A 12,531-nucleotide genomic window follows, 5' to 3' on the forward strand; every position below is an offset into this window, starting at 1 on the left:
TTTCGTAAGCTTACAAAATGTTTTAAAGGCAGAAAATAAAAAAGACTACTAAAACTCCTGAAAATAATATATATTTTTTTTTTTACACTTAGGTGGCGCCAGCAATGTGCGCCACCACCACCATCATCATCGTCGGCGGTATAAAACAAATGTTTAAAAATGAGCTAATGCGGTTTCTCGGGTAGTTTTGTCGTATTTCACCAGTTTCGCTCGCACATTAAAATGCTCGTGGACACGGATGCTTACGTCGCCCGACCGTAGCCTAAAGGACGTTGGAACTACTGTCTAGTTTGTGAGATACGACAAAGCGAGCGCGGCGAGCACCACGGGCGCAGCGAACATGTCTTCCAAGTCGTCGAACCCATTGCGGTAAATCCGCATGTTTTCAACTTTCGCTCGCACAGTTCTCTTTCGGTGCCTTGCCCTAATTCTCCGCCGTATTTTCACGACCAACAGGCTGCCGGCGACGCCCGACATGCGACGACGGCCGTGCCGACATACACACGAGGCTGCGGGCAACGCCGACGACTCCCCAAACTCCGTCGACAAGACCGAAGACCTGACGGACTCGTTCAGCTCCTTGAGTTGCGCCGCCATCGAGCACGACGAGTACAAGTACTCGGACAGGAAGCACTCCGACCACATCCTCGCCGGTCTGAACGCCCTCCGTGCGTCGGGCGCGTTCTGCGACGTGCGGCTCTGCGTGGAAGAGGTCGAGTACCCGTGCCACCGAGTCGTTCTCGCCTCCTGCAGCCCCTACTTCAAGGCCATGTTCTCCAACGAAATGGCCGAGCGCACGCAGAACCGCGTCGTGCTGAATGGTGTCGAAGCGGACACCCTGCGTGACCTGCTGGAGTATGCCTACACGTCTAAGATAACCATCTCGAGAACGAACGTCCAGTCGCTGCTGTCGGCGGCCAACCTCCTGGACATCGGTCCCATACGGGAGACCTGCTGTTCCTTCCTAGAACACCACATGGACCAGGGCAACTGTCTGGGCATCCACAGATTCGCCGAGATCCACTCCTGCACTGACCTGCAAGAGAAGGCCAGGGACTTCGCATGCTACTACTTCACGCAGGTCATGCGCCAGGACGAGTTCCTTCAAATCTCGGCAAATAAGCTCGCAGAGTTCCTCTCCAGCGACGCCCTGATGGTGGAAAAAGAGGAGCTTGTGTTCGAAGGTCTACTGTCCTGGTACAGGCACAGCCCGGACACGAGGAAGGAGGACTTTGAGAGAATCCTGGAACATGTCCGGCTTCCACTCATCAGCCCTTACTACCTCAATGACAGCGTGGCCACCGTGGCAGTGATCTCTCAGTCGCCAAAGTGCCGCGAGCTTTTGGAGGAAGCCAAGTCTTACCACCTGCTCCCGGACAGGCGCCGCGAAAGGCACCATCAGAGGACAGTGCCCCGCGGCCAGGCGAGCATGACTGAAGTGGCGGTGCTTGTTGGCGGTGAGGACGAGAAGGTGGTCCTGCGCAACGTTGACTGCTATGTCTTTAGCACAAACTCTTGGCTCAGCTTGGCTTCGCTGCCGTTCGCGGTCAGCAAGCACGGCGTGGCTGCGACGGGCCACAACTTCCTCTTCATGGTGGGTGGCGAGTTTCCGGACGGCTCGGTTAGCAAGGCCACCTGGCGATTCGACCCGGCCCTCAACGTCTGGAATGAGCTCGCACCCATCGAGACCGCCAGGTCTGAGCTGGGCGTCGCAACGCTGGACGGCCTGGTCTACGCCGTTGGCGGCTGGGACGGCTCGGCGCGCCTGTCCTGCGTCGAGCGCTACGATCCGTCGTCTAACTTCTGGGAGACGCTAGAGTCGCTGAAGACGCCGCTCACGAATCCCGCGCTGGCTTCCCTGGACGGACGGCTCTACGTCGTAGGCGGAGCCGTCCTGGACGACGGCGATGGAGTGGACCTGGTGCAGTGCTACGACCCGAAGACCGATGCGTGGACCAAGCTGGCCCCAATGCTGATCTCGCGCTCGGGCGCTGCAGCGTGCGTCTTCAACGGCCGGCTGTTCGTCATCGGTGGTTGGCACGCATCCTATGAGAACACAAACAAGGTTGAGTGCTACGACCCCAAAACAAACAGCTGGGAGTTCCGCAAGTCCATGAAGGAGCGGCGCTACAAGCCCGGTGCTGCCGTCGTGGGCAGGCGGATCCTGGTTTTCGGCGGGGAGGAGAGTTGGGACCGCCACCACGTGTCAATGGAGGCTTACGATCCGGAAGCCGATCGGTGGTGTGATGTTTGGGACATGCCTCTCAAGAGGAGCTGGCTCGGATGTGCCACTGTCTCCCTACCGATCCACATGCTGGGGGGCGACAAAACCTGGTCCGATCCTGATGAGCATTGTTGAGCTCGCACTTATCTGTTGCATGATGGTTTTTAGATTGTGATACTGTCCGTTTTATTTTAGCTTATTTTACTGTGTCCTTGCCATGCTCTTGCTGTGTTTTATTGCGCAAGTTTTTGATGTTTGGTGAGAGGCAGAGTGGTAATACTCTCAATGCTTGAGGGGAGTGACTAGTCTATTAGTGGCGACTTTTTGTTGACCATGAAGGTGCACCTAGGTGAGACGATGTTCCACACACTGCAAATGTTCTGATGTTGGAGGGTCTGTATCTCTGAAGTAATGCTCGTGCATGCAGGCAATGTGCTTGTGGATTAAGAACCAGCAAGTCGTTGAAAGGTGTTCATTTTTAATGTCTCGGTTAATAAAACATATTTTATACATGATTGCCTTGTGATCAAGTGCTTCTCCCAGTTTTGTTCATTGTTTGAGCAGGGACTACTTCTGTCAACAAAAAACATTCCATACCAAATGCACTCTTGCTTAGATTGGCCAAGAGCCACGGACTAGAACATAGGATACCTTTTCTGCACAGTTTTAAGAAGCTCCTCGAATACACAGCCAATTGTGTATAGATGCAAATCGACTGCCGTAAAATACCGAGAAGGCGCCCACTCAAACTTTGGAGATAATCACAAAAAAATGGGGGATGGGAGCTAGTCCGGTCATCAATTTTAGATATAAATGCACTGTGCGCATTTTCTCAGATCTTACAAATTTGGTAACGGGTGCTTAATGGGCGGATGCATGGTATTTTACGGTATATCTACAGCATAGTTTGTCACATTCATTCGTCAAGTAATTCTTGCCTAAGCTAACTACCAAAATATTAAGCTCGAGCAAAACGTGTATATATCCTGGAAAAATTTTAGGCATATGGAGGCACTACCGAAGTGATTGCAGCTTAGGCCTCCAGATTGTAACACTGCTTTGAAGCCAGGTCGTATGCTCTCACAAGTAAGTTTGTGTCGTCTAGAGCCCTTGGTGGGATAAATTTTCCCCCTGTATTGCTAGGCTTGAGACATTTTATTCTTATTGGAACAGCAGGTGCACTTCTCCGGGAAGTGCACCGGATCTTTGCGGTCCGTCTCGTATTGGAAGAACACCGAAGGTTGTTCGCAAAATGGTCCTACCTCTATGCTTCCTCGCACATGCAGTGAATCAGTTAAAAAAAATGTTACTAAAAATATTTGTAGCTGTATTTGAATCTATCCTGTCAATCAAATTGACACAATTTCCACATCTTCAGGAAGCGAGCCCTCACTGTCTTTCCCCCTTTTTATTTGCAATGACTGGGAGAACACACAGCCAAGGATCGTTCACCTGTGGCTGCTTATAACCTAATGCCTTAAAACTCCTTGCTATTTCCGTACATTTTTTTTTTCGCACATCAATTTTTCATTATTGGCTTCAAAAACTTTCTGATGGTATCGTAAGCAACAATTTCTTGTTCATAGTCCGTACATTTGACTCCACAAACAGCGCAAAACCTTCGCTCCAGTGAAATGCAGTTCTGCGGCCACCCATAGGTGGTGCCAGCGGGCCAGTGTATCTTCTTGTCATAACAGATCATAAGATCAATGCGCTCGGTTGTAAGCACTCACAAGTGTGTAAACGAACCTAGTTGGTCGGACAGCTCAGTGTCGGGCAACTTGTCACATGTCGAAAATGCACAGTGTTTTCGACGGGTGACAAGCTGCGGATGCAGGTGTTTGGCAGACGGCCAACTCTGCTGCCTTCCGCTTCCCTCCGAAGCCACGCTTTGGATGACACAAAACCTGGGTCAGCCTCTAATGGAAAGCAATTTCGGATTGCTTTCCATTCCATTCTGAAATCGCTCCAACGAGCAATTTCGGATCGCGGGAAGTCTCAAAAGCATGCACCGAACACGAGAGCAGCAATCAAGTTGACGCCGCATACGACTGGCACCGTCTAAAATGAACTTTCAATTCTCCAGCTGATCTAACGAATGTGAGGAAGCACAAATACTTTGGCTTTGCTGGACTAGAGTTCCAACATCTGTTCTAACCACCGGCGGCAGAGACGGGAATTCTCTATGGAAACCCGTTGCGACGTGCAATGCCTTCTTCGGCTGCATATCAAGTAGCAGGGGCTTGACTAGCGTACAACCCCAAACCAACGTCCCCGAACGAAAAAAAAGAAAAAAAAGGGGGGCTCAAGACATCTGCTGCGACGCCAGCCGTGACCGCGTTTCACACATATCCATGCAGTTCGGTGCTCACAGAAAATCTTGAGCTGTAAAACGGTTAGGAAAACTCAAACTTTCACTGGATGTGGATTGAGGTGGTCAGATTTACCTTGCGAACTTTCAATGCACAGTTCTTTTCCTGTAAGAAATGAAACCTACAAACTTGCCAAAGTCAACTGCAGATGTTTTTGCAGACGACCAAATTAGAGATGAATGCAAGTCATGGCGCCATCTCCCAATAGGCACAGCGAGCAGATGATGCACTTAGTTGTCTTCTAGGTGTGTCTATATCGTTGCTAACTCGGTCGTCTGCGAACCCGTCCGCCACTGTGGCAAAATTGTTGATCTTATTTTTTACAGGAGATGAATTATGCCTTGAAATTCAGCGAGGTAAAACTGATCACATTATTGCACATGCGGTGAAAGTTTGAGCTTTCTATGCGACGGCGGCAAATTTTTCAGCTCGTTTTAGTGTCAGGTCTACTGTGCACACTCTATTGTGCACAGTAGCTCTGCTCTCTGCCAGTGAATTCAAACTCAGTGCATGAAACAATCAGGCGCTTCACTTCTACAGAGCGCATAGGCGGATAGTTGGCCGACATATTTCAATATTCAAAAGCTTTTGCCAAATTTGGAACAATTTTATGAGAAACGCAAGCCTCTAAATGCAGGAGAGCAAGAGGAACGACACCAATGGAACTTGCTGCCTTACAACTCAGACAACGGGCTGTTCGAAAAGCTACTGAAGCGTATTACTCATGGTGACTACAATCCGGCCTTACACATAGTGACTACTTGCACAAAATTAAGTTTGATATGTCTTTAGATATGCAAGGCACTGACACTTCAAAAATGATTAGAACATTGCTGACTTCATGAAATTTTCAACATCCATTTCGTTGAACATTTGTAGGCTGAAGATATTGCTGGAAACTTATAAGTTACCAACTTCTCCCGTCCCATAAAACAACAAAAATGCAGAGACGATATAAGGTAGTGGCCAAACAAAGTTAATCAGCTGGTTGGCAACAATGGGTGCTTACCTGTTTAGGTATATGTGTTTCATGGTAACAATTTGCTAGATATGGAGCTCAAGAGTGCCGCAATCGTCAAACACGAAGGATTTAGTCTATAAATAAACCAGTTCAATCCTAGCAACATTTTGACATAAAGTTGTCGGACAAATGCATAATTCCTATAACACTCCGTTCCGCACCTGTTCTAGAAAATACAAGATGCTCTCACGTCAAATACAATGGTAAAAAAATAGGACCCTATATCTAAAGCCCAAACCTCGGAAATTCCAAAGACCACCTGAATCGGCTATGCACAGGCATGTGTCTGACCCTTGTGGATGTTGCTTTGGAATTAAATGCATCCTTGCAATACGTTGTGCAGTTGCTTATTGGGGTATAGGAATGTCTTGAGTGAGGGGGGAGCGATTTCTGTCATCCACTAGTATATACAGCTGTGCGTACTTTGAAAAGAGCTCTCTTTATCACCAGTTTGATGTTCAGCTGCATAGTCGAGATTGCTGAAATACCACCGTTTTTCGTTGGCTACAATTTGCATGGTAACAAGTATTAGCTATAGAGTGCTCTTGAGCACTATTCAACACGCAACAAAAAGTCGTAAATAAGCCAACGAACAGAATGTAATGAAATACATCTCAGATGTGTCTTTAGGTGGTGCATTTAGCGATCATAATTTCGCAAGTAGGTTACTGGAGAAAAATAAAATAAATACAAGGAAAAAGGCTGCGCCAACTAGGCGATTTATTTTCTATTTTCTTTTCTTGCTTCTCTCTTTTCGAGGAATTAACGAACACAAAATTTGAGTGTAATAGAAACATCACATTATGGACAGCTTTGCAAAAATGTTTCAATGTACTTCGTTCATAGGCTTATTTATCTTTCTTATTTTACGACTGAATGGCGCTCAAGAATGCTCTGTATATTGTTTTGCATTGCCAGATGATGCCATTAATTGGTGCACAATCAAATCCCCGAACTAAACATCTCATGGCTGTAACACTTTTATAGCCTGCCTCACCTTAACATAGACTGCCACAAATGTTATACAGGCACAAGCTCATAACCTATGTTTGTGTACCTGCTGCACATTAGTCTGCTCAGTTAAGGTGCATGGAGTTCGAGCTTGAGCCTTTGCTGCAGTCCACATAAAGGCAAGACAAAGTATGGCTGATTGTAAACGCAAATGCCCCGGCAAAACATGAATCGTTGTTACACTTGTAAGCAGCCTGTTGTAGCCTGGCTGCAATAAATTCTCTGAAACACCTTGTTTGCTGCAAGATACAGTGCCATATCGCAGAGCCGAGCCAAAAAATGTGGCTGCGAAACATGCCGCACAAACATGATATGTGACCCGTACACTTTAGGAAAACTTGGCACCATCCCTTTCACGATCAACCTGTGATGACGACAATGCACCGAAAAAAAGAAAGAAGAAAGGGGATGTTGAAAATGTTCAAGAAAGGTTGCACGTTTTACATTCAAGTGCACTGCACTCCAAATACGGTGGCTTTGTTTCTGCTTTGCAGGAAAAGCTTTGTGACGAAGCCATCCCATCTGTGTCCCTTCTGAGGGCAATCTAGGAAGCGCAGATTATCTCGCAGTAGAACATATCACAAAGTACAGTCCGACATTCTCTTTCATTTCGTGTTGTCTTGAACCATGCATACTCAGGCAAGGTAGCTCCTCACCTGAAATGGAAAGAAAGCATGCATGTTAATTAAATAAAGACGTCACCACAGTTAACTAAAAGTTACACTATTGTATACCCCTGGTAGCACAACAAAGAGGTTCAATTACACAGCATGTTTATCACACTCAAGGGACGTGTGCTATGTGTGAAGCAAAAAAATTAGCTTGTGGCCTAAATGCCCGTTCACACACTTGCGACACTTTTGGACCGAGCGCCTTAAAACATCTCGAAAGATATATGCAAAGGAAACCAAAATTATTTTAAACAGACTGAATGAAAGAAGGATGTCATGAAAAAAAGGCGGGGATATTTGGCCGGCAGTCGGCACAACCCGGGAAAGAATTGCCAGCAGTTTCGGATGGCACGTGTATGTATGGACATTGAGTATGCAATTCGGAAATTCTAGTGCTTTGAAACGGTGGATTACAAAATACCGCATACCTTTTTAGAAAAGCCCCTTTATTGCTTAGAATGTTCCTCTTAACGTTTTGCTGACATTTGGCAAGTGTATAGTATAATGATATCTTACTGAACGTTGCTCTAGTGCTATACAATGCTTAGGCTAGTAGGAATGCTTCACAAGTGTTATTACAATGTATATCTAGCATCAACTTTAATGTTAAACAAACATTACATAATAAAATATCGTAAGAATCCCCGCCCCCGAGAGATCGCCCATCCCGTTTTTTTTTACTGAATCCATAACATAAAAATTCCAATCCCCCCTCTTGTCCTCCTCCTCCTCCTCCTCCCGCTCCGATTCCCGCCGGATATCGATCACGCGCGATGTCCGACGAAAATCAGATCAATCGCGCGATCTACGCTACCGGCACGTGCGTATGACAAGCGTGTTCCTTTCCTTCGTATTTATCGCACTCTGGCACAAGAAACTGCCGCGTTCGCGATCTGCAGTATCAGTTCCTGTCACACGCAAATTCGTAGCTCCTTCCCAAATTTTTTTTTTTTTTCGCGATTTGCACGCGATGTCGGTTTTTTCGATACGCGAGTTTGTAGTGGTTTCCCGCGTGTTTATTGCCCCGTGAAAAGCGGATTCGATGCGTCCGCAATTTGCGGTATTCGTTCCCGTGACATGAGAGTTCGTGGCGCGCGGTTTCCCACGCTTTTGTCAGCGATTTGCGCGCGCGATATCGGTTCTCGTGGCACGAGTTTGTAGCGGATTTTCGCGTGTTTAGCGAACCGTGCAGCGCGAATCTCCTACGCTGGTGCTCTGCTGTATCTGTTCCCGTGACAGGCGAGTTCGTAGCGAATACCTGTGTTTATCGCATCGTGGAACGCGAATTCGTCGTGCTCGCGATCTGAGGTATCAATTCCCGTCCTACGTGGTTTGTAGCACGAGAAAGGGAGGGGGAAGAGACGTTATTACAAATTTTTGAAAACATTTTGCTGTAAAATTTTTTATATCCTTTACCTTTATCTGTTCATTTTGGGTGGACGTTCTTATGGTACAGTATGTTGTGGAAATATATACTGTGAGAGTTACAGTAACATTTGGTAAAAAATAGAATCAATGACATTAAGGACATTTTTCTAGTGTTTCTGACAAAGAAATTGCTATGTTAAATTTTTCTGCTACCTGGAAAGAACACATTCAATCTTAACACACACACACACAGAAGAAACTCATTGTTTTTTTTAAATTATAGTATTGCTTACCAATCATTCATCAACATGAATCAAAGGCGCAACAACGACAATAAATTTGCAAAAGGTTAGAAATAATTCCTTATTAAAGGTTGTGAGCATCCCAGACTCCCAGCCCTGGGCTAAGGTTGTTTGCAATAGTAAACAACTTCTCACTTATTCTTGTTCTGGACTGACCCAGAGCCTTTTACCATAGTTGTCAGTTTCAGGTTATATAATTTAATACACAAACGTGATGCAGCTGCTAAGACCATTTGTACTGAAGTTAAATATAAAGAGATACCACGGTCTACTGAACCGAAATTTAGATTTCGCAACGTGAGGCCGCAGAAGCGTTGATGGGAAGCTACGAACTTCAAAACATCACTCATACATCAATATCTCGAATGGATCGTCATAGTTTAGGAAAAGAAGGGCTCAATCAAGCGAGGGCTATGACGTCACGATCCTCCTGGAACAGTTGAGAATGAGGGGAAGCGGCCTCACTTCTATCTTCCTCGCTTCGGTTCATCACTCGACGGGACGAAGCGAGGAGGAGAGGGAATGAGAACCGTGACGTGAGTTGTCTTGTTGGCCTTGTCGGCAGCGTTCAATCGCGCACTTCTTTAAAAAAAAATACGGCGATCTCTTAGACATATCGCTGTATGAGTGATGTTTTTGGGTTTTGCAGCGTCCTGCCTATCAGTCAAGTCTCGTTGTGTGGACTCGAAATTCCGGTTCAGTATCCCTTTAAGTCAGTTTTAGAATCATGCTCGAACTCACACTGCTGAGATGAACTTCGGTGAACAGTATGAGCGTTCCCAGCTCTGCAAAGCCAATGAATTGAACCCACGTCAAAAACTCCTGGAAGAAAAAAAAAACCTTTATTACATCAAAAAGTTTATTCTACCAGCACCACACACGCTTGTACCCACGGCCGGACCATCAAGCACCCTGGGCAAACTACAAACGTGGAGTGATAAAAACAAGAAGTGATGAACACAGAAAAAAAAAAAAAATGTCCCGTGCTCCACAATGTTGAGGTGTTATAAAAAAAGAAGTCAATGTGTTTGGACCATTGCATGAGTAATGCTATCAGTCACATAGCCCGGTTTCAGACCTAAGTTACTTTTGAAGAGAATCCCTTAAATTAAGGAAAAGAGCTATGGAATGTACTCACCCACATACGATTGACAAAAATAGCACACAAAAACATCTCCATGAGGGCATGAGCATTGGATATCCGCCAGAACCACATGATAATCCACATCATCGATGAACGAAGCACCTCTGTTTGAGCAATCTAGAAACCAGAAAGAGAAGAACACAAGCACATGTCAAGAGTAAGATACCTGTTACCACTGAGTGACAGCTAGCATATGGGGTTGAAAGTCTATATCCCAGGTAGCACCAAAACATTATAATAATGTTATTTTTTTGTTTGGCCCAAATGTTTGAAATATGTCCTTAATGTCATTTTATTTAATATTTCCACAATGTTTATCTGTTCGTTAGATTAATGTTTTTCCATACGTTATTTGAACACACAGGAAACATTCCTTCAACATAAATTTAATGTTTGCAAAACGTTAAATTAACATTGAAGGAACATTCGAGAAACACTTTTACAACCGGTATGCAACGTTTGTAAAACATTAAATTCACATCAAAGAAAATGGTACTGCTACACTAGCAGAATATCCACAAAATGTTAGAAAGATCTTTTCAGTTGACGAAGACAAAAATATTATAAATCAGACGCAACCGCTACCCATGCAGTTACGCCTCTGCTGTGAACAAGGCGAACTGCATGGGTAGCAACTGCGTCTGATTACAATACTTTTGTCTTCAACTGAAAAGTTCTTTCTAACATTTTGTGGATATTCTGCTAGTGTAGCAGTACCATTTTCTTTGATGTGAATCTAATGTTTTATAAACTTGCATACCAACAAAACTGCAGGTAGTCAAAGCTGAAAGAAGGGTGTTGGAAAGGAACCTCCTTGAAACCCAACGACAGGCAGTGTTTCACTACAGACATGGCTTTTCTGAGGGCTGAAAAAGCTAAGACTTGCAACAAAATATTGCGTCCTGGGTCTTCGAGGAGGTCCTTTTTCACATACATAGCAATGTTTTCCAGAAGATGAACCACCGGACTCCAGTGCGCAATACACATAACGGGAGAGAATTGACTGTATGCACCTTTTGAAGAAGCTTGATCGTAGCATGTCCGTTAACTGAGGAAAAGAATGTTTGTGAAAGGCACAATATTGCACACTATTAACAAAAACGCTAGAATTAACAAGCTCCTTTTCATCACAGCACATATTGAGACGAAATAATTGCAATTTACTACCCTTGCAAAGATGAAATCAGTCAGGTACATGTACTAAAACATTTATTGTTTCAAATTAAACCAAAAGCATATACATACGAGTAAGGATGCTGCTAGACTCAGCTGTTAAAATGACAAGCCAATAACTTAAGACAAATCTGTATGTACTACAGAAACAAGCTTGAAACTGAGTAGAAGTGGTGACTAGAGCGGGTGAAGCTTGAAGCTGAGCTAGTTGGCTCATTGCTCTATATAGTGCCAGCTGAACATAAAAGAAGGGTTAGAGAGAGAGATAAGAAAGGCATACACCGCTGGACTAGGAACTGTTTCATCAGATCATCTTTCTCTTCATCTACATTGAGTTTCACTTCCTCTTTTTTTCTTATCTACATTGCATTTGATTTAATTGAGGAGTTCTTCTTCTAATCTTATACCCAAGCATCTTCTCATCTTCCATCTGTCCGCCATAAGTGCGGCCCTCTAAGGTACTCAACTTCCTTGTTGTGTAGTGCGATGGAAGGCACACACACACACTCGTCTGCCTTTGCGTCAATAGCAAGGGCCTCCAGGATTTCTCGAGTGAACTTGTGGCGGTTTCTTGCTAGGATGGTTAGGCTAGAAAACTCTGGTACACACCGGCACATGTGACAATGGGCGGGTAGGTCCCCTGCTGCAGTGGTGGCCTTCACCGAAGCTGCATGTTCCCTAGTCTGGTCACCGATGCACCTTCCCGTCTGTCCAATGTAACATTGACCACATGACAGTGGGATTTGGTACACAACCTCCTTCTCACATTCGGTGTGCTTGGTCTCGTGAGATACCTTGCAGTTTGTCTTCTCCTTGTTGGTCCCTTTGTTTACATGATGGAAAGTTGCACACAAAGAGACGAGGAAGGAACACAGAAGACAGACAGCACGATTCATGACAGGGGACATCGACACCAGGGGGTCGAGTTCAGTCGCAGAGGAATATTCGCAAAAAGGCAAGTTCTCTTTCGCTCATGCAACCGACGGCTGACTAACGCAGCGATCGGCCAGACTCAAGATGGTGAACGCCCTGAGCACCTCGCGCGTTTGTTTTTCATTAAAGCGCCCAATGATTGAGGTTTTTTCTAAAGATGGTGTGCAGATAGAGGTCTTACAATGCACCAAAAGGTTGACCTCATACAGTTTATGATTGTGCTCTCGCAGCCAGTCATTCGAACACTGTCTAGTCTGTCCGACCTAGCATCTTCCACAGGAAAGAGGAATGCTGTATACAACGCTCGATGAA

At 45.4% G+C, this 12,531-nt stretch overlaps 2 protein-coding genes across 6 annotated transcripts in view; one reads left to right on the forward strand and one right to left on the reverse strand.

Annotated features, from left to right (window-relative positions):
* Positions 1-140: 140 nt before the first annotated feature.
* Positions 141-2,739, forward strand: LOC8031427 (kelch-like protein 3). Its single transcript, XM_002405560.4, has 2 exons — positions 141-369; positions 457-2,739. The coding sequence occupies exons 1-2, from the start codon at positions 341-343 to the stop codon at positions 2,357-2,359; spliced, it is 1,932 nt and encodes a 643-aa protein (XP_002405604.2). The 5' UTR covers positions 141-340; the 3' UTR covers positions 2,360-2,739.
* Positions 2,686-12,531, reverse strand: part of LOC8031429 (ceramide phosphoethanolamine synthase) — a 125,872-nt gene continuing 116,026 nt past the window's right edge. For all 5 annotated transcript variants that reach the window (XM_029988612.4, XM_040214151.3, XM_040214153.3 and 2 more), the window contains 3 exons: positions 10,108-10,230; positions 9,711-9,791; positions 2,686-7,284 (listed from right to left, as the gene is read on the reverse strand). In XM_029988612.4, coding sequence (XP_029844472.2) covers positions 7,264-7,284; positions 9,711-9,791; positions 10,108-10,230 — 225 coding nt within the window. In that variant the 3' untranslated portion in view covers positions 2,686-7,263. The remainder of the gene's footprint in view (positions 7,285-9,710; positions 9,792-10,107; positions 10,231-12,531) is intronic.

The sequence above is a fragment of the Ixodes scapularis genome, unplaced genomic scaffold, assembly GCF_016920785.2.
Source record: "Ixodes scapularis isolate PalLabHiFi unplaced genomic scaffold, ASM1692078v2 PGA_scaffold12__126_contigs__length_90152505, whole genome shotgun sequence".
NCBI lineage: Eukaryota > Metazoa > Arthropoda > Arachnida > Ixodida > Ixodidae > Ixodes > Ixodes scapularis.

Excerpts from the sequence above, each read along its gene's own strand:
- LOC8031427 (XM_002405560.4), top strand. The coding sequence starts at position 341 with ATGTCTTCCAAGTCGTCGAACCCATTGCG. Across the intron at positions 370-456 it reads AAGTCGTCGAACCCATTGCG|GCTGCCGGCGACGCCCGACA; the intron begins GTAAATCCGCAT and ends CACGACCAACAG.